At 28.9% G+C, this 22,227-nt stretch overlaps 3 protein-coding genes across 3 annotated transcripts in view; 2 read left to right on the top strand and 1 right to left on the bottom strand.

Annotated features, from left to right (window-relative positions):
• Positions 1 to 4,274, top strand: part of pwn (calcium-binding EGF-like domain-containing protein pawn) — a 32,292-nt gene extending 28,018 nt beyond the window's left edge. Inside the window, exons 9-17 of the mRNA XM_011498113.1 lie at positions 32 to 273; positions 592 to 719; positions 961 to 1,231; positions 1,485 to 1,701; positions 1,790 to 1,915; positions 2,226 to 2,305; positions 2,425 to 2,549; positions 2,911 to 3,150; positions 3,923 to 4,274. Coding sequence (XP_011496415.1) covers positions 32 to 273; positions 592 to 719; positions 961 to 1,231; positions 1,485 to 1,701; positions 1,790 to 1,915; positions 2,226 to 2,305; positions 2,425 to 2,549; positions 2,911 to 3,150; positions 3,923 to 4,036 — 1,543 coding nt within the window. The 3' untranslated portion in view covers positions 4,037 to 4,274. The remainder of the gene's footprint in view (positions 1 to 31; positions 274 to 591; positions 720 to 960; positions 1,232 to 1,484; positions 1,702 to 1,789; positions 1,916 to 2,225; positions 2,306 to 2,424; positions 2,550 to 2,910; positions 3,151 to 3,922) is intronic.
• A 4,204-nt stretch (positions 4,275 to 8,478) lies between these two features.
• Positions 8,479 to 10,491, bottom strand: LOC105361029 (protein N-terminal glutamine amidohydrolase). Its single transcript, XM_011498112.1, has 4 exons — positions 10,349 to 10,491; positions 9,134 to 9,287; positions 8,775 to 9,045; positions 8,479 to 8,630 (listed from the first exon to the last, which is right to left on the bottom strand). The coding sequence occupies exons 1-4, from the start codon at positions 10,438 to 10,440 to the stop codon at positions 8,485 to 8,487; spliced, it is 663 nt and encodes a 220-aa protein (XP_011496414.1). The 5' UTR covers positions 10,441 to 10,491; the 3' UTR covers positions 8,479 to 8,484.
• An 8,262-nt stretch (positions 10,492 to 18,753) lies between these two features.
• LOC105361185 (embryonic polarity protein dorsal-like) lies at positions 18,754 to 21,866 on the top strand. The gene is made up of 8 exons (XM_011498296.1): positions 18,754 to 18,979; positions 19,063 to 19,206; positions 19,291 to 19,472; positions 20,011 to 20,149; positions 20,992 to 21,084; positions 21,187 to 21,295; positions 21,419 to 21,612; positions 21,736 to 21,866. Exons 1-8 carry the CDS (start codon positions 18,826 to 18,828, stop codon positions 21,864 to 21,866), a joined length of 1,146 nt encoding a protein of 381 aa, XP_011496598.1. The 5' UTR covers positions 18,754 to 18,825.
• Positions 21,867 to 22,227: the final 361 nt, after the last annotated feature.

Raw genomic sequence — 22,227 nt, 5'->3', positions numbered from 1 at the left:
TCGAGTACAACGACGCACTTGGCATTCGTAGATTTGCCGTACCGCAGAGTGAGAGCACAGCGGTAGCAGCGGCCAGGCCCAGCGTTCCGGCGAGGAGACCGACGTTCCATAGAAGGCCGACGCAACCGCCGGTGAGGATCGACACGTGCATCGTCGGAGACTCGAGCACCTGTGACTCTAGTCAGCACGAGGCCTGTGCCACCGTTCAAGGGGTCTCGGCTTGTCACTGCAAGCCCGGTTTCGCGAGGATCACGCACTCCCTGCCCTGCAAGAGTAAGTGTTGCCGACAGCCGACCGAGGTCACCTCGCTCAATATGTAACTGATACCTGCACTTAATACGTAAATGCGAGTTGTTCCGTTGGATTGTCCTCAGGCTTCTCTGACTCGCTTGTTCTATGCAGTCTTTTGCACAATCAACGAAAAAGCAAAAACAAAAAACAAAAAAACAAAAAAGCTAAAAAACAAAAAAACAAAAAAACAAAAAAAACAAAAAAAAACAAAAACAAAAAAAACAAAAAAAAACAAAAAAAAAACAAAAAAAAAGGAAAAAAAAATTCTAGTTTTATTGTAAAAATAAACTTTCATTTTAGAGATCGTAAGCATTGTCGTGTCCATTAGGGTCGATAAGATTTACGACAGAAAAATGATTTGGAATAAGGATCTCGATGACAATGACTCGGAATTTTATCAAACCTTGGCCTACGAGGCGAACCGAGCCGTAAGTTTTACGCATCGCATTGCTTTATAATTTAATATTGTTAGAATAATGTTAATCATAATGGTTTTGCTAATGGATTATTATACCATTTGCATAAAGTGAGTTTTCGCTATAATTGTCGAGTTTTACAAAAATTGGAAAATTAGCGAGTGAATTTTGCTTATCGACGAAATATATATATATATATATATAATGGCCTCGGGCTCTCTCTCTCTCTCTCTCTCTCTCTCTCTTCGTTTAGATCGAATCAGCCATGTCGATGACTCCATTTTCCGACGAGTACGTCGGATCCTCCGTCAATAACGTTTATCAAGGGGATATAAGTCAAGGTCAAGGCGGTGTTTTCGTTAACGCGACATTGAAATTGGCGTACGAGCCGAGAACCGCGAGACAAGGTTTAGCTGGAGATTTGCAAAAGCACCTTCTCGGAGTCATTCAAAGACGATATAATAATATTGGAAACAGTGCGCTTCATGTTGATGGTCCGGCCGGTTCCATCTCCAATCTTCAAGGTATGCTAAATCAATACAAATTTTCAACCGCATCATCGATTTTTCCTGTTTTTAGTCTTCTTTAGTCACCGAGTTGCCCAAAAACTAGCCATATTTGCTTAACAAATTGGAATTTATTTAACGACGCGTACAAAACTAGTGGCGACAAAATTCAGTGATTTTACAATAAAATTGCTCCATTATTTACACATTTTACATATTTTTACAATACTACACGGCAATTTACTTATGCCGATCGATCATAAATCAACAGATTTAGACGAGTGCGCGTCATCCGAATTAAACGACTGCCATTCGTCAGCCACGTGTGCTAATACTTGGGGTGGCTTCACCTGCACTTGCAATGCAGGATTTAAGGATCCACATAAAAGTGATCAGAGCACGGCGGGTAGAACGTGTCTCTCCTGCTCGACCTCGCACTGCAATAATCGAGGGACCTGCTCCTATCAAGCCGATCAAATGCATTGCTCGTAAGTTTTCACCTAATGTAATTTCATTGGAGAATTCAATTGTATTTAACATAAACAGCGGATATGACACAATGACAATGATCCTTAGATGCACTGGAAATTATTACGGAGCTCAATGCGAAGTTGATGGCGAAGTTCTCGGTGTTGCTATCGGAGCTTCGGTCGCAGCATTGATCATCATAGTCCTAACGCTCGTTTGTCTTGTTATGTGGAGGTAAATTTTTCACGACAACTTTCTCTTTAAACGCGTGCCTGGGGGTTATTGTTCACGTATCACAATTCGAATCACGAGATAAAAATTGCTATTGCTACAAATTTCATCGCGTTTGTATGAGAAATGAGTGAACAATAGACTTGGTAACCTCATCGTTAATCTATTATTATTATTATTATTAAACATTTTTAGATGAAAATACAATGTATTTATAATCTCTTTCCCCGAAAATCATCGATCATTTTAATAAGTTCGATACTCTTAGGCAAGAATGTCGCGTAACTTTCATGAATATTACTCGTCCTTTCAGCCGACGCTGGTCACAAGAACAAAAAACAATTTCCCCGGTGTATGGTTATGTCCAAGGCGGTCTTCCCGGTACATTACCAGGTAGCGTAGTTTTTCTCTTTTCTTTCTTTCTTTTTTTTTTTTTTTTTTTTTAAGCATAATAATGTCGACGTTGTATCGTTATTGAGAGAGGAAATAATGGAGACGAATGAATGTCTTAGCAACCTTAGCTCGTGTCGGATCCGTTGGTACACTGGCATCGGTTAAACAAGGACCTCCAACGAATCTTCCTCCCTACATGTGGGCGCAAGTTGCCGATCATTTGGCAACGGCTAATGTCTATGCGGTATGGTTCAAGTCATTTTATCCATTTCATAAATCGTGTCTAGTTTCTCACACCTTTTCTCAACGATTGCACATTCAAAAGTGTGATTAAAAGAGGAAGATTAAATGGCTGGAAAATGAAGCTTTTACGCGAGTCTCGTCGCTCATTCGTAAATGTAAAACTTACTTCATAAGCATCGGTGTGAGAGATACGTCGAGTAGAAGAGATGCACGAGTTGGTGCAACGCGCCTTTCGCGACAGATTTTGCCCTCGTCGCGGGCTGTCGGCTAACTGGATCTGCCGCAAGAGGCGCGTCGCACTGGCTCTGGCAGGTCCTTAGAAAAAAAGTAGAATCTCATTGAGGCTGCGAGTGCATTTATAGACGGAGCCGATGGGCCCGACCCGGCCAAGTTCGGCCATGTTCGGATACCCGACGCTGAGTCTCCATGGGACGCTACCACCGGTGCCGTTGCCGCGCCTTCAGGGTCCACCGCGCGCCAGGCAAAGGCACCAACCGGAACCTGACAGCTCGGACTCCGAGCCTCAGGACAAGGACCGGGCCGATCTCATACCGCAGAGCAATTTCCAGGTGCCCCGGCCCAAGTCTCGCTCGTCCTTGGCTGTGAGTCCTGCTACCTTCGATTTAAACGGAAGCTCCTCGCTTCGTTAGATGCAATTTTTCCTTAATCTAACGCCACGGAAATATAATTTTCTTTCCCCGTCCACATTCAACATACCTTTGTAAATATCTGGTAGGAAAGTTACTTTTATGAAAGAAAGCCACGGATTAGCAGTGCATTCTATACTTTAAGAATAAGCGTCTGCTTTTTTTCTTCAAATTTTTTTCCCCCTCCGTTCGATAATCATTTTCATAACACAAATGTGAGTATTTGTGTTATGTTTTTTTTTTATATTTATATATATATATATATATATATATATATATATATATATATATATGTATGTATTAAATATTTCATAACACAATATGCTGAGTACAAAGATTATAGCCTGTTTAATTATCCTTAAGCTCGTAATAAAGAAAGTCTTATATATTTATATATGTATTTAACAATTAGCTTTAAAATGTTCTATTATCTTAGATTTCGATTTAAAAAAAAAAAAAAAAAAAAAAAAAAAAAAAAAAAAACATCTATACGTAAAAAGAAAAATATATCGGCACAGCTGAATCGAATGAAATTCCAGTTTTTTTTTTCCCCATTTTTTCATTAACTTTGATGCAACCAATTTATCGAAACTTCTTTTCCATATAATTGTAATTGAAAGCCTATTAATTTACGTTGAATTTACAAATAGGAATGCAAAATTCAATTGACAAACGAAAAAGGAAATGTCAAGCATATATGCATTAATATATATCTATTAAATTGTAGAATCAAAGTGGAATTTATTACGACGTGGAGTACGATCAAGGAGATGCTCGACACTTGTCGAAGAATAACATACCAATGTCCACTTACAGCATGGCGCCGTACTATCGGACGTGATACACATGGACATAATAACGAAGAATGGATTTCGTTAATTAAACGAATTAAATGGATCAATTGTGTAACTATTCATTGCTCTCATCCATGATTTTGCTAATTATGCAGTACATTATTAAGAATTAATTATGAGATTAACGTTTATTTGAAACCTCATTACGCGAATGCTGCGGCTAAAAAGTACTAAAACAAACGAATATTGATTTGCAATGAAACAAAAATAAAAAAAATAAAAAAATAAAGTAATAAACAAATCAGGTGGTAGAGTAGAAACGAATTAGCATTGTAAAAAAGTTTGCGAATAGTCGATATAAGCAGCTCTATAAATAAAATAAGATTTTTTTGAGAAACATATTTCTGTGGTGACGGTCTACTTACTGGTCTTCTATTCAAGCATGTTTCTCGAAAAATCAAATTCACGAACGACCAATATAATAAACAACTTTGCGAAAAGAAAAAAATTATTACAACGGCTCTTCGAGGAGTAAGGCAGACACTGCCAGAGGCTTTATTATATATCGATGACTTTTCGTTGCGTGCAAAGCAAGTGACGACGCAATTCTGTAATTAATTATTATATAATATATTTTTTAACGTTTAATTATAATATACATTTGAAATTTTAAATGAATGATACTCAAATATTTGGTTTATTAATTTATTTACACCCAGTTTTTAATGTCATGTGTCATTCGTCATGACGTTTGATTATACACACATATATATATATATATATATATATATATATGCATGCACCCACGCACACACACACACACACACACACATACATACGCACGAGAGCGCGCGCACATATATACATATATTATTGTAATCTTTCGCGATTATTAATATTGTTGATATAATTATAATGTGGAAATTATTTTTTCAACTCTTTAAAGTCCATAAGAATTCGATGAATAAGAATAAAACTTGGCCTACTAGCTTTTAATAATTTTCATTTTAGTTTTTTAGAGTGAAAAAAAAAAACGCTAGAACAGAAGAAAACGGGATAATAACTAATTAATGATTCGCTGGTAATGTTACAGCGCCACACATTCATCGTGTATGTCAGAGATATAAAAGAAACATTTAAAATTTGAAATTATACGTAGAAAAAATAAGCTTTCGAATAAAAACGTATCTTTGTGCTTGTGCGTGTATATATGTAAAATTCGCGTATACAATAAAGTAACATTATGTAGATAAATTTGTTGATACAATCAACGGCTTCATAGAAGTACATTTATTCACAAAAATCTTTTCTTTTTCTCCTAAATACTTATTATATTTACGGATTAAAGTGTAGGATTTAAATTGTATTCATATTTATTTATTACATAAATTTCATATTATGAAAATGCTCATAGAGAGGGTATAATCTTTATATATATATATATATATATATATTTTTTTTTTTCGAAAGCACACTTTGTATTAACCATCTCGATCTCTCGAAAGTCTTACAGGTGACTTTAATGTTTCTCGAGATATTTAAATAGTCATTTTATATAAACTTATTATTATAATTTAACAATACACGTGTAAGTACAATTAACCACGTGATATGAATAAGCAGGTACGTATATAGTCAGTAAAAAGTATGAAGATTTTTGGAAGGCAAAGTGGACGAAATTTTAAAACTGCTGATTGGATTAAATTATGTCACTTTATCAGCTTGAAATCATTCGCTATTTGGTGATAAAAAATAAAACTCAAAATTACTAATGAAATATGTATACTGTACTTTTTAACCAATAGCTGAAATAAATGAATATGAAACATTGTAAAATTAAATTCTCAGAACTCGAAGGAATTACAATAAGTGAAATTAACGAGTAACAAAAATTTCGTTGCAAAGCTAATGATTATTAGAAAATCTATAGGTTCGTTGGTCTTCATAGTAATCTTTGGTATCACTTGGCAATTAATTTAATGAAAATTGATTAAAATGATTCATTGGTCGATAATTATTAGTTTCTTTCGCCAAACAAACGAATGCGCGACCGTCTCTATTGTTACATAGTTTAAACGGTTTATATATATATATATATATTTACATAGAAAAGTAGAAGTAAATAGTCGAAGGTATAAAGTATCACAAGGACTAGTATGATTTTTTTATTTTGTTCTTTTTGTTTGAATCAAGGCCCAAATTCATAGTCGAGTGTGCTCATTTTCAAAAATAATACAACGCAAATGGGCGTCTTTTACATCTTTTAAAACACGCCTCTATCTAACTGAAAAAAGGCTTTAAAAAATTGTATAAGTACAAAAGTCAATAGGGAAGTTGTTCGACTATGAATGTGGGACAATGTAACGTTATATTTCAATGATTGGGCGATCTGCCGTAATTCCTTCTATACAACATTACCATTTTCAAAATGATTCAAAATGACTTTCACGTTTTTTTCCCGCGCATATTCTTAATTCCTGTTTAGTTTATTTTATTAACTAAATTAATTATAATGCAATAATTGACTTAATGACAAAATTTCAGCAAATCGCAATATCAATTATATATATCGATAGCATACTTATTATAAGCGCAATAATTGCAATTTAAATTGATAGAATGAATTATAGTAATATCGATTAAGTTGACCAATTTCATTATAGAAATATCCATTTAATGTATGTGCATCAGTCTTTAGTGTTGCAGTACGAAATATCGCTAATATAAATACATCGGTAAATAAGGTAATTGAAAAGTCAATTTATCTTAGAAAATTTAAATGCTATAAATAATTAAAGTTAAAGTAATAATTATCAAGGATGTGGAATCGTGAGATTTAGAATATTTGCATTACTATGGTTTGATTATTTGTAGCGCGTAAATTTTTTATCCTTACTTTTTAACGATAGAAAGAATAGAATTAAAGTTGCATACAGATAAACAATATTTCTAATTGTGCATATTTTAAATTCATAAGAAAAGATTCTTATTAGGAACCAAAGCTATGTAAGCTATTTGAAAAATGGACTTTGAGGCACGCGGCTTCCATTTTTCATAATCGAGATGGATTCTATCAATGAATATATTAGTAAAAAATTGTGCTCCGTAGTGGATGTTTAGCGCATCGTGACAGTTAAGTCACCGTAAAAAGCTAATTGTTCAAGCGATGACTTAATGTTTGATGTTGAACGAGCATACATTGTTATTATAAATAGTCATTACGCAAACAGTAAAACAAACGGTATTTTTAATAAAGCATTTTAGATTAGAAAATGTAATGTGAAAAGTGAAAAGTAGGTGTATAAGCCTGATTTTCAAATAAATACGATTGCTAAACAAAATTTACAACAGTTCATCGCTCGAAGCTTAAGTTTAAGAGAAAGGATATCAAGATCACAGTCGTATAAAATGCATAGGAATTAGAAAAACACAGATAAAACCTTTCCAGTTAGTTCCTATCTGTAATTGAATTCCAGACAAAGTTGCAACTATGATAATAAACGCATCTTGGCAAGTTGATTTGGAAGTTCGTTTGAAAATACGTAAAAGATTTCTCTCGTGTGTACTTTATTATCTGTCCTGGTATTGATTTTATGTAGTTAAAATTTTTACGTACTCTAATTGCATTGATTATGGAACAATATTCTCCATAGTCATATTGGCTTCAAGAATAGTAGCTTTTTATTATATTGAAATAAATAAAGAAATAAATAAGACTTTTTTTTTTTTTTTTTTTTTTTTTTTTTTTTTTTTTTTCCGTTCTATTTATCCTGTAAATATGTATCCTGTAAGTGTCAACAACAAAATCCTTTATCGTAGTTGATTATGAATTTATCACTGTTATGATTTAAAAGTTTAAATTACACATCTAGAATTTTATAGAAAATACTTGCAATGAAGTTTTTTCCCTTTAAATTAAGCAAATGGCTATATTATACTTACAAGACATATAGACTCGATTAGGTTAGAAAAAGCTAAATTTGCATTAAGCATTTTGGTAATATTTGAAATTGACCATGCAATTATGGCAGTGAAGAAGATATTTGGTTATCTATATAGAGAAGTATTTAAAAGCGATGTAAAGTGAAAAATCGTGTACTCGTTAAGCTTCTTTCTCAAAAGATTATTTTTCATCTCTCGCTAATTCTCAGTTGATAAGTATTTTTAATCTTGCTAAGGTTGCCATAGCTTTTATTCATAAAAATGTATTTGACATTCCTGTGCGGTTTTTGAAGTTCATCGCTAAAACAATCAATTGTTTTATAAATTATTTTCATGTTTTAAAGTGGATTAGGATATCAATGTGATATTGTATGCTTTTTAGCTCATTTATTCAATATTTTCTATATTTTAACATTTTATCCATGCGTTTATTGAAATCAATTTGTTAATTAAAAATACTAACTGCTCATAATGAAAGTTCTTTACCAAGTAAGACTATGTAGTAATAACCATGTCAAATTATGTAATAAGGTTATACTTACTTTAGTGTAGCTTATACTTGTGTTTGTGATTGTGATTGCGATTGCGGAGTCGCGTTTGATTTATAAAAACGATCAAATAATTGTTTTAAACTCATGACTGTTCCAAAGCCTGAACTAGGATCCATGTTAATAAAAGTATCCAAGTTGTCGGTGCATGCTGCGATATTATTGAATAAATAATAAAATGCATATAATTTAAGTTCATATTTTGTTTGTATGAAAATCTTATGAAAATTTGAAAATGTTTTGATTTCGTATTAATAAAAATTTCAATTTAAAACGAAATTATATGGAGACTTACTAGATGTGCAAATTGGACTATAATCTGGTGGAGTTTTAATCCATGTCCCATCTTTTCTTTTCATATGTTGCCTATCCGATGCAAAATACTTAAGATATTCACTGGCTAATACCAATCTGAATATTCTATGCCATTCCGGAGGCAAGGCTTCGTCCCTTCGAAAAGTTTCCGTCGCATACTTCCAGAAATGCGTAGGAAAAGGTAATTCACTGTCAAGATCATAAACAACAGCTCTTTCATCTGGAGCATAAATCAATATCACATGATAATCCTGTACAATTGAAACATATAATGCTATGAATGTGTACTTAGGAATAAAAGCATGTTAAAGAAAGTAAGTGAATTAAAATTTAACGCACCCATATCACTAGTTTATCTTCATCTTTACCAGAACGTTGTCTCCATAAAGGTACACTACGTCCTGGATTGCTTATAAAAGCGGCGTAACAATACTGAAGTTCCGATCCGTGCTTCGTTGCAATCTCTTGGCACAGCTTCCAGACATTTTCTTCGCTAAAAATGACATATAATTCTATAATACATCGTCACAATAAAGAATATTTCAATACTTTAATTACTACAATAATTGCTGCCAAAAATTTATTTATAATGTAATGTATCGAAGAAGTAATTTACTTTCTATAATTTATAAGGCACAAAAGGTTTTTAGTATTAATACATTTTAACGAATAAAATGGATAAAATCAATAAGTCAACGATACATATATATATATATATATATATCGATATTTATGTGTCTAGGAAGAGACGATATATATATATATATATATATATATATATATATATATATATATATATATATATTTATAGAATTTTTTAGAACATAATATACATAGAACATAATATTTAGAACATAATATAAAATTTTTTTGATAAATTACTTTATTCTATTTATGCTAAAAACTCTCGATTGAAATTTGACACAAAGCGATATATTCTAAAACTGGTCAAAGGACAAAATTTTTAAACTCACAATTATCAGTTTACAATTACAAAACTAAAGCAAACATATTTTTTAAATAACATTCATTTTCACATTTTCAGTATAAATATGACTGTTCAAACATAATCGATGGAGTTTTATTATTTGAATAAAAATATCAATGTGCTCATGCATTAATATTACGATCTTTGCTATGTTGGGGCAAAAGGTCAACAAAACGTCCCGAAAACTCAATAAAAAATTAACGGATAAAATATATATAAATTAGAATTAATCGTTTGGAAAAAATATTTGTCGATCCCCGCATTCTGCAGAGATAAAACGATAATAAAATACAACTAGGGAACAAATTGTCCTTTACAATAAGCGGAGTACAGTATTATTATTCAGTGGTCGCGCAACTTTGCACATGCGACATAATTATCGATCCCCCCGTGGAGTTTTGCCGCAGCACGAAACTCCTTAAACGCACTTGACCTAGCCGATATCGAGGCGTATAAATGAGCGAGACGGAGTGAGCGAAGCTTCGATTACACTCACTTTACATCACACATTTCATACAAATCCTCGACTAATCACGACGATTTATCACAACGTCCGTACAACATACCAAAAGCAGCTCGAATAGATGCAATCCGATCTCTTGGAGAAGAGCGACACTAATGATTTCGTGTTACTGCTCACGATATTCTTCACAGCCATTTTCCTCCTTTATAAATGCAATAGTTAAACTTGTACTATTTCTCCAGTAAACCCCAGGCTCGCTCTATTCGTCTTTCTCGTCCAACCTTAATACCCTTGTATATTTTTGCCTTATTCCCTTCTGCCCTTCTATTGTAACCATAAAAAAAGCAATTTACTCGATCACAGGCTCCTTTAGGTTCGATCCACTATACTTCTCTCCCTGTTACTGTTTTTCATTGATCACAATGTACACTTATTAACGACCTCTTTACTTTCTTCACCGTACGACCAGTTATTTATTATTCCTACTGATGCTAAGGACGACTAAACATAAAATATATAATCGTCGCTAGTACGCCATTAACCCTACACTTAAACTTCCTAGCGCTAATGGTCGGACTCGTTAGCCTTCACGTTGCGCAATAATTAATCAAGCTTAGCGATATGTCACTTTCGTATAAATAAGCAATAATATGCTAAAGCCACCGTTACAAGTCCAATGCAATTCGAACGAAGAGAAGAAGGGGGGGGGGGGGGGGGGGGGGGGGGGGGGGGGGGAGGGGGGGCAAGTGAATCGTATGCTCATGCGCTGATTACAATGCGTACAAAGTCCATGTAAATCTTTATAATTTAGAATTGAAAGTGAAAGTAGCCTCCAAGTATGGTAGTGGGAGAAATGTAATAATTGGCAAATTATCATAATGCTAATCTTGGTGGCTTCTTTTGCGTGGCAATGTGAGTGAATGCGTGAAAAATGTGTAATGACGAGGAGGTAAATTTACGTAAATTTGAAAAACAAAAAAAGAAAAACGAAACGTCACTAACGAACATATTAAACAATGGCAAATATTTTCTTTGGCTGACTGGACCACATTGTATTTAAATTTCACTGGAATAACGTTTGCGAGCACGCGTTAATGCAAACGTAGTTTTAGATGAAATTCACGAGAGAAAAGGGGGATGATGCAGTGTCACCTTCCATCTCGGTCCAACCAGCCAACTCATAAGACTTAATAATAATAATAATAATAATAATAATTGCAGTTTTTTAATAGAAAAAGAAAGAAGGAAAAAATAATAATAATATTTAATGACTGGATTTACAGTCACCGTATCAAACATCTGTAGCGAATCATTGCAATTTACAGCTTTTTATAAGTCAATTAAATTTAAAAATCAAACAACCGAGCTGAGAGAGTCGTTTAATATTATCGGCACAATTAAATCAAACATTCAATGTGTGCAATGTCATAATTATATGTATAATATAACTATATGTATATAAAAGTATGACAAACGCAAAAAATGCATTTTCTTGGAAAAAAAAAGACAAGAAAATAAAAACGAACTAACAATTCTAGTACTTTGCTGTTTACCGATCTCCATCGAGACAATGTAATGTATGAAAGTTATTATTTTTGATGTGCCGATATTCATAAAATTGTAAATATTTTGAAAGATTGTACGTTATGTTTAAATAAAAAAAAAAGAAAAAAAAACAAAAAAAAAAAAAGGAAATAAATATTTTTTAACTTTAGAAATGTCATTCGATTAGATGTACTTGTGTGAAATGTGTACAACTCCTTCATGGTTTAATTGAAAGAAATGTACTTTTTTTTTTTTTTGTTTTTTTTTCCTTCATTTATACTGTCGAAAATGTCGAATGTCGTAAAACATTCGATAAAAGAAGCAAACTGTATTTGCTTGTAATTTATTAAGATATTTTATACGCCTGACGAATGAAATATGAGTATATAAATATTTAAAAGAATACTACTTAAGATAACAGCTTTTTGATTGCTCGAAAATGTTATTTTCATTACTTTTTTCGACCTTTAAGAGTAATTTTCATACGCACAACGCATAAAATAAGGCTCGAGCACGTTTCAAATGCCATACCAATAATAGTGTACATAGTTGTGCGATAAACGAGCAAAAACAATTATTTATTTTAATTAGATTTAGTTGGAAAATCTCGATATACTTTGTTTATTGATATATTTGCAAGAATATATCCTCTCATCGCCGATAAGTGGGTAATCCATTAATACCTTTAGTAAAAATTTTCAAGCATAACAAGTCAATAATTATTACAAATCGCACAGTTATCGAATTTCCAGTTTAAATAAATGTTTATTAAATAGGCATTTTAAGAATTATACGAAGTAAGAAAAGGATGAAAAATTGAGGAAACTGCTGTAATATTTTTTTCACCCTCTTTCGTCATAATACTCGTGGACTACAGAATCTTACAAGTCTTAACAATCTCTTGAAAATCTTGTCAAGGCATCGTTGAGTTAAAAAAGGTGATGGGTATGTGACGTGATTTTGGGAAAATTATCTACAAATAATTATGTGTATTACGAATGCAAATACTATAATTGCTTATTTTCAATGGCCCAATGTGACTAAGATTTAAACGAAAAAATTATATAGAGAAAAATATTAGGATGAAGAAGGTGGAGTTGAGATTAACGTTCACGTTAAATGCTGTGATGCATGTAAGAAGCAAATTGATAAGTAAAAGATTATACTTCTATTGTTATAAACATTCGATTTATTTCGTTAAACTAAGCGACGTTTTTAAGGTTGAAATTTTCTTACAATTGCAATATATATAATGGAGTTAGAATAACGTAATATTTCATAAATAGTTTTGAATATCACAATTATATCATATAAAATCAATAGAAATATTAATCGGTAAATAAGTGGAATCAATTATGATGAGAAAATGTCACTACTCTAATGAGGGATTAATAAATTTTAATAGAAAGAGAGAGAGAGAGAGAGAGAGAGAGAGAGAGAAAGGACAAATACAATTCCTGAAATAAATATTTTTTAAAAATATTTTAACTTTTATTTATAATTTTTATATTTTCTTTCAATACATTAATTTTTTTATTAATACATTATTATAGTTAAATTCTACTATTATACAAACTTGTTATAATTATTCTTTTAAATATATGGCTCTTTCAGCTCAATATTCATTAATAAAAGTTGGCAATCACTTTGATTATAATTAATTAATTAATTCATTAACCATTCATTCGTTAATTGTATCTTCTTTGTCCATAGATAAGCCTTAATAAATTTTGCTTCTCACATTGTAATATTATAAAGTTATAAAATTAAAATAGCATATAAAAAATAGGTTCAGAATTTTTTAAATGAATCATATGTTTTTTTCTATTTAGTCAGTAATATTTCAGTTTTCCAATTTGTAATCGATAAATTATTATTTATTATTGTACAATATTTTTACCTAATTATGGATAAGTTGTCTAATCAATTACCATATTTGATTTGTTTTTCAAATTTAATATTCTCTACAGTGAAGCTCTTTTGATTTATAGATTAAATTTTACAGTTCAGAACGTGACAAATACATTTTCCCTTCCTGATTATCAGTAGATGATACCGTACTTTTTTTATGTAAGGGTTCAATTACTTACAAGCTGAATACGTATGTAATGTAATATATACAATTTCTATAAAGATGAATAAATCTATTATGTGAAACTGTTAAATTTATTGTAATTTACTCATTTCCTAATGGTCTATTCAACAAACACATTTTGTATATCTTGAATTATAATTTATAAGATTATTAATAAACTTTAAGGAAGTATCTGAAAATGTTATTTTGTTTGTTCATACCAACTATTGATTTTTGTCAACGATCAACGTTTTAATTTAACTTGGTTGAATTCTATATTATATAATGATTAATAAAGGATAATACTTCTTGATTATATTATCCGCTTAAGACCTCGATTACTTGCATCGCAATGTTAGTTAGTACAATTTATAAATATTATATGGCTTCTTTCGATTATAGATTTCAATATATTTCGATGCGCTGCTGAAGATTAAATAATGTTCTGACAATGAAACATTTATTTTGTAAAAGAAAGAAAACAAGAATTAGTTTTATTTTGATAATTTACAATTAATATAGCGGTTCATTCCTGCAATTTTATTTGTATAATATTCAGCTTCTACGTTTTAAATTATCATGCAATAATAATGTACTTTATTTAGCAAATATTATGTATGTACATATTTTCAGATAAATTATCTTAATTTAATCCAGTATTATCGTTTGTCTAATAAATAAATAATAAGGTTATTGTGCTAATGAAAGTTAAACATTTGTAGTATGTAGTAATTTCATGTTTTTATGTTTTAATACAAAATCGATGGACTTAAGACGATTTCTATATTTCCATTTCTAATTTTGTATTATATAATAAACAAACATATATTAATATACTTGTCGTTACTTTCATGAATTTACATTATCATATTTAAATATAATAAATTTATTATTATACCATTACTAAGGTAGCGTAAAATGTTTTATAACAATCTCCCTTCAAATGATTATTGTACAATATTTTCTTTTGCTTATAATCTGTCAATGCGATTATTGTTTTATAGAAAAATAATGTAGAGTTAGTACAATTTAATCATTTTTAGCTTGAATAGAATATTTTGTAATGCAATACAGTAAATTGGTTAATTGTTTAATTCATAATTATTGTTAGAAATAAATCTTTCATTTCTCTTATTTGTATTATTGAACCGTTCAAACAATTCAACGTAATTACTTGAACAAATTTTATCCTTTTATTTATTCGGATCATTATATATTTTGTGATTATATTATTAAAATCAACGTGTAATTATAATATTTTGTTGTAAAAATAAATTTTTCCAATAATATTTGAGAAACATGATGAAGCTTAGAATAATCAAAGAATAAAATTTATATTTAGAATCTGTTATTAATTGCAATAATATCATCTATAATAAACCCAATACTTTTTACATCATTAATGATGAAATAAATATTTTAATAATAGAAGATTTACATTTATTTGTTTCTTCAATTGGTTTCCATCAATAAAATATTAGACACGTATTTATTTCTTTTTACACAAACTATTATCACACTTTATAAAGTACAATAACATTATTTTTTAACCTACAAAAGATTTGGAGTTCTATATTTTAATTTTTAATCATTCTTCTGACTTTTCGTAAGATTTCCTTGTTAGAATTTAAAAGACGAGTGCACATTGTAAATCGGAGAAATTCCATTTTCCACATACATAAAATAAATACCAAATTGCACATACATAAATAAAAGGTAATTGTATATTACAAGTATTTGTTAAAAGATTACCTGTTAGCCCGAGTTATTAAACAAACATTACCTTTAATTTCATAATGCAAATGATAGACAAAGTCTATCACTTATCTATGACAGTAACAATAATTTGTATCCCGTTCGAAAATATTAATTCAAAGACAATTATTAAGATAATTAGAGGAGTACGAATAAAATTATTATTCGTGAACTAGAGCCTCGTAGCGGTCGAGTGCCTAAACTTTGTAGATAATTAAATAGAAATTTATTTGTAAAAGAAAAATGTTTATATAACGAGTATTATAATGGTAAACGCCAGTGGATAATTTTTGTATTTCAGCTCACGTTAAGTAATCGAATATTTTAAAGTCACTTAAAATAAATAATAAATTTATCCTTCCTCTAATCCGCAACTTCTTACTTATTTCAACTTGAAGTTTAAAAGGTTACAATGATATTATCTAATACAATTATAAATCTTATTAATTACAACATTGGCTTTTCCAATATAAATATAATCGGTAACTGTGCATTACGCAGCTTAAATAGGATGAATCTTTCATAATAGAAGGATATAAATCTTTAATAGTATCAAAATTATTTTAAAAAATGCATGTTTACAAGATATGTAAAAGATAAAAATATAAAAAATAAGAAAATATATGATGTTTTTTTCATTTTAATAATACTATTCTTGCATATCGATATCATACGAATGATTTGTGTGCAATAAGGTAATATAAATTTATTATTGTCTTATAAATAAATAATCATAAAAATGTCTGTAAATTCATTACATGATAATTTACTATAAGGTTTGTATTTTAAAGATTTTAAAGAGAAATACTAATAATTGTATGTACAGTTAAAATTTTCAATAAGTCAATATAGGCGATCTAAACATTGAAAAAAAATTTGCATTTACTAATTTATAAAGTTGTTTTATATAGGACATAATATAGCTATGTTTTAATGAATTGAAATGTTTTGTCAATATATTGAACATATTTCGATTAAAACACAAAGTGTATATTTATTTATTTATTTTTTTTTATTTTTTTTAAATCCAAATACAATCTGAAAAGTCTAAGAGATTTTGGCAATTTATAATCAAAGCATATATTGATATTATTGTACAGCAGTAGTAATTATGCAAACAAACTTTACTCATCAAGTGAACAAAAAATTGTTAGAATTAATTTTCTTCATAAAACGAACGGATACAATATAATATTAAATTATTCTTTATGAACTTTTGAAAAATTAAAAATCAAATTTTTTTCCTCTAATTCAATTGGTCCCGTTTCAATATTTCCTATTGCCATGCAAATACTTAAAAACATGTATTGTAATTAGAGAGCAAAATAGTTTGAAACTTTATTGAATTTGAACAAATATATCATTTGTATCTAAAATTTCTTCATCATTATATTCAAGTAGAGTATGACAATCATTTCTATGAAACATTGATATTGGATATTTTGAGATTTTTATGTAATCTAAATTGATCTTAAATTTATTGTTAAATAGTCGAATAAATCATACGACTATTAAGTATAATTAATTAGTGTCATTTATTTCATTTATTATTATTATTTCTTTTTTTTTTTTTTTATGTGTGAACTTTATACCTATTTTGTAATTAATTTCTCCATAATTTATAATTTCAGAGCCTATTACTCTTGAAAATTTTACATTATTATTTTCTTTTCATTATAAATAAACCGATGTCACATTAAAAAGCCGTATAATAATTTTATATTTAATCAACTTGTACTTCAATTTTCACTTGCACATAATTAATCTATCATATATTTAACCATTAGTGTTTATGTAAAAGATAATTTTCCGCATTATCATTTATCTGATCCACGATTCATACAAATTATTTAATAAAATTATCAGTTCATTGAATTAATTTATAACATTATTGAAAAATAGACATTAATTTAGATATTATTTGATTAAATTAATTTCAACGTAAATATTTCGTCAGTTTTAATCGCATTTACACTCTCTATCTATCCTTTAGTATTATAAATAATGTTAATTATACAAATTATTATTAATTATTTCAATGACATAATTCCTAAAAGTATATTTGGATAATGTTTGAAATCACATAAATTTTTAAGCTAAATTTCATGTAAATTTAAAAGTAATAATTTATAATTTTTCATTTGAACGAACGATAATAACGATAAAGATGAATAATAAAAGATTTTCAAGGAGGCGATGGAGAAAAATTTTATCAAAGCATACAACTTAAAATATGAAAGAAGAAAGTAGGAAAACCGACTTTGTATAAAATTCGCAAATATTACATAAAATGATTGCAATAATAATAATAATAATAATAATAATAATAATGTGATTAAATTATTCTCTTCCAAGAATTGTTAGCCGAATCACCATGTTTTTCCAAATAAACTTGAATATATACAATTAAGTAAGGTTAGTCGTATTTAATTTGTAAACGTTTCGAGTGTTAGTATTAGGACGGAAATTGTAAAAGATATTAGAAAAACAATTAAACAAATTATACGATATTTGTTTTTAAACGGTGTGTTACGAACAACGTAATATAAAATTAATGATACGATGTTTAAAAATAATAATATTCCTTATGTAAAGATTCTTGAACAACCTTTGAGTAGAGGAGCAAGATTTCGGTATGAATGCGAAGGAAGATATTCTGGAAGTATTTTAGGCGTTAACAGTACTACGACTAAAAGAAGCTATCCGTCCATTGAAGTAATTTTACTACTCTCATTATTTTATAATCAGAATTTTATTTTGTCAGGCGCTTTATTTTACAATATAAATGTATGAGGTATTTGATATTTATCGATGTGATGTAGGAATTATTTGAAATTAAATTAAATTTAAATTTGTAATTGTAATAAGAACGTTAAAATAATGAAAAGTGAGAAGTTTAATTATCGTGAATTTATTGCATGGATTCTAGCATTACGAAATCTCGATTTTCGTTTATTTGAAGCAAATAGCACATTTTAACAACGACAACGACAACGACAACGACAACGACAACGACAACGACAATAGCAAATAATAAATTAATATTAATTTTTAATTTCTTAACAAAATTTTTTTTTTATTTTGTTTCTTTCATTTTTGGTTTGTTTTTCTAGATTGTGAATTATAAAGGCGTTGCATTTGTTGTTGTTTCTTGTGTAACGAAAGACTCGCCTTATCGTCCTCATCCACATAATCTTGTGGGTAAAATGAAAGAACTGTCTGAAGGAATATGCTACTTCAAAACTGTTCCAAATCAATCAGTCGTTGTTTTTCCGCATCTTGGCATACAATGCATTAAAAAAAAAGACATTGATCGATCACTGACAGAAAGAGAACGACTGCAAGTGGATCCATTCAAAAGTGAAATATTTAATAAACTCGATCGCTAATTGCCATATCATACCAAATTACAATTAATTTACTTAGTATTATCTAAATTTTAGCTGGATTTAGCCATAAGCTACAGCCAGAGAATATTGATTTAAATTGTATTAGACTATGTTTTCAAGTTTTTTTGGAAGGACAAGAGAGCGGAAACTTCAATATCCCTTTGGATCCTGTTGTTTCTAATCCAATTTACGACAAAAGTAAAATAAAGTACCATAGTTATAGAATAAAATAAAAATTTTACATTCTTTCATAAACATGGCTTAAACAATTGTCAATTGCAGAAGGCACAGCTGAGTTAACGATATGTTGGCTTAGTCATGCTTCCGCATCGGTAGTTGGTGGTAAAGTTATGTGTATATTATGTGAAAAAATAGCAAAGGATGACGTGCAAGTGAGATTTTTTCACGAAGAAAATAGATGGGAAGTAATTGCAGAATCAGTATATCCTCATTATCATAAGCAAGTTAGTTAATCTTTTCTTCTATCTTTTGTAATATTTAAGCAAAGTCGATAATGTATTGTTGAAATTTTACGAATTAGCGCCTTTTATCTACTCATATCACAGTCTGCCCATTACTTCATTAACAAACTTTAATAATGAAATTATCAATTCAATATTTATTAAAACATTTAGCAAAACATGCCTGGACAATTCATCACAAGGTTTTTAAAAGTTACTTTAAATAAAGTAAAAAATAATGTTTCATTTTTATCACTAATTAGATATATTTTTAATTGAAATATTATTAATGCTAAGATATGATTATTATAAATTAAACAGAGTTTTATATAAATATCGAAGTATTTATTTAAATACTACTTTCTCTACGTTATCTTTTTAAGCAATCGATGATTAAAACATTTTCAAAATAGCCAACTCCAAATAGTAAAATTCCTTTAATATAATAATTATATCCGAGACAATAAGAAATTGTCGCTCGTTAAAAGTTCTTAGTCAATAATTAAATTTCATTTCAATAATATACTGAATAATATTGCAGGTGGCCATTATATTTAAAAGTCCGAAATATATTGAACAAGACATTGGCGAACCAATATCGGTACAAATTCAGTTAAAACGGTTCTCCGATGGAGAAACAAGCAAGCCAGTACCATTTCAATTTTTACCTGTAGAAGTTGGTAAGAAAACGATGTATATACGATGCGCTTATAGGTGTGAATTTTTTTTATGAGAACATTTTTATCTCTTAGTTTTAATATTGCCTTATTTATTTATTTACCGAATACTACAAAATTTATGTTCAATCAATGGATATTTGTTTAATCGAACGTATAATTAATTTAATTACAAAAATTAATAATAATTGACTTATCGGTGCTTTTCTCTATTTTCTTTACAAAACTTGCTTCCGACTCTGTTTTGTTATTATTGTATACCCTGGCATATTCATTGTACAGATTTATTATTCAAAATTCTTTATATTCGTTGATGCATATTTAAAGAAATAAATAATAATCCACGTTTTTATGATTTTATTATGATTATTTTTCGTTTAAATAATCGCTTCAAGGTGCTCTAACGTAGTTTATAATTTTTGTAGTTTTTTTTTTGTTTTGTTTTTGTTTTTTTTTGTTTTTTTTAAACATTTCGCATTTATTTTTAAGATCATACTTATCTCTTTTAATTTTGGATACTTTGAATTTTATGAATTACAATTTCATATAGTTGCCATCATCGTCATCATCGTCATCGTCATCATCATCATTATTATTATTATTATTATTAATCACCTAAATAATCAATATCGTCATAATGCAGTATTTGGTCGATACAATGTAAATTTATGTAGAAAAAATTTTTCATTATTTAACGAACCTCATTTTTATGATTTTTATATTTATATATTTATTTTGATGATTTAAATTTTAACAAATTACGATTTCTACATTTAATATTTATGCTCATCATAACTCCCAGATAAATTATAGTTAATTATCATTAATAAGTATTAAAATTTTAGACGATCAAGATATGTTAAGAAAGAAGCGGCGGAAATTTAATGAGGCACCAAGAAATTTAGTTTACAGACATTTACAAGCAGAAGCTGCAAAAAGTAAGATATAAAAATTTAATTGTTTGTATTGAAAATTTGTTTAATTCAATTTTATTAATACGATGTGCAATATTTATTGAGATGCGGCATCACTTAAATTAGCTGAAACAAAAAATTATGAAAACGTGAGTAGTAAACCTACAATGCCAGGATATTCTTTATCAACGCCATTGCTTTATCCGTCGACGACCAACAATTTAGACATTTTTCGGTAATATGCAGAGAAATAATAACGTTTTATATGTGAATATATTATTATACGTATAAATAACTCATACGAGTATGTGATATACAATAATTATCGATGCATTTTATTATATTTATATATTTATAGTGAGAATAATGCGGTTATCGATAATTTATCGGATAATCGACAGTCTTATTATATAAATCAACAAATAAATCAAATTGAAGCACACAAAAGTGACTATCCAATTGGAAATTCAGCTAAAGAAGAAACTTCAAATTTATATAATAATATGACAACCGTAAGGCAAAAAATAAATCCTATAAATGATTATGATTTTGGTAAGCCAAGATATTTTTACTTTCTTTTGCTCTTGCGCGAACAATTATTTATTTATAAATATACACGCTTTATAATTAATAACTTATTTCAATAATTAATCATATTTTCTATTTCATGTGCAGAATTTCAGTCTCTCAATCAAATTATTAACGAACCCCAGCTACAAAATAATACAAATTATGTAAATGAATTTTTAACAACTATGAATGGTGAAAAATTATCAAATGACTTTTCTACCTTAAAAGATTTATAAGTGCTAACACTTGAATTTTATGCAATCACTGCTTTAAAAATTTATGCTCATTATGTTGTTTTACTTATTTTTTTTTTTTAAGAGAATATTTCGTATTATCAATGTGTAATATTACCTGAGATGCATCTCTTAAATACATTATTATTTATAAAGGATTTTTATACATTATTATAAATAAATTGTCCGACATATATTTATTGTATTGATTAACTCACGTTTTGATTCAATACGTTTTTATTATATTTACATCGACACTTTAAGTTGCAATAGAATAGAAGTGATAATAAAAATTTTTTTTTTTATTTTTTTTTTTTTTTTGTTTGTTTACGACATTTTAGACTTTTTATACAATTGTAATATT

The sequence above is a fragment of the Ceratosolen solmsi genome, unplaced genomic scaffold (assembly GCF_000503995.2).
Source record: "Ceratosolen solmsi marchali unplaced genomic scaffold, CerSol_1.0 scaffold14, whole genome shotgun sequence".
Lineage (NCBI taxonomy): Eukaryota > Metazoa > Arthropoda > Insecta > Hymenoptera > Agaonidae > Ceratosolen > Ceratosolen solmsi.
This window is presented reverse-complemented; position numbering and strand designations above follow the sequence as displayed.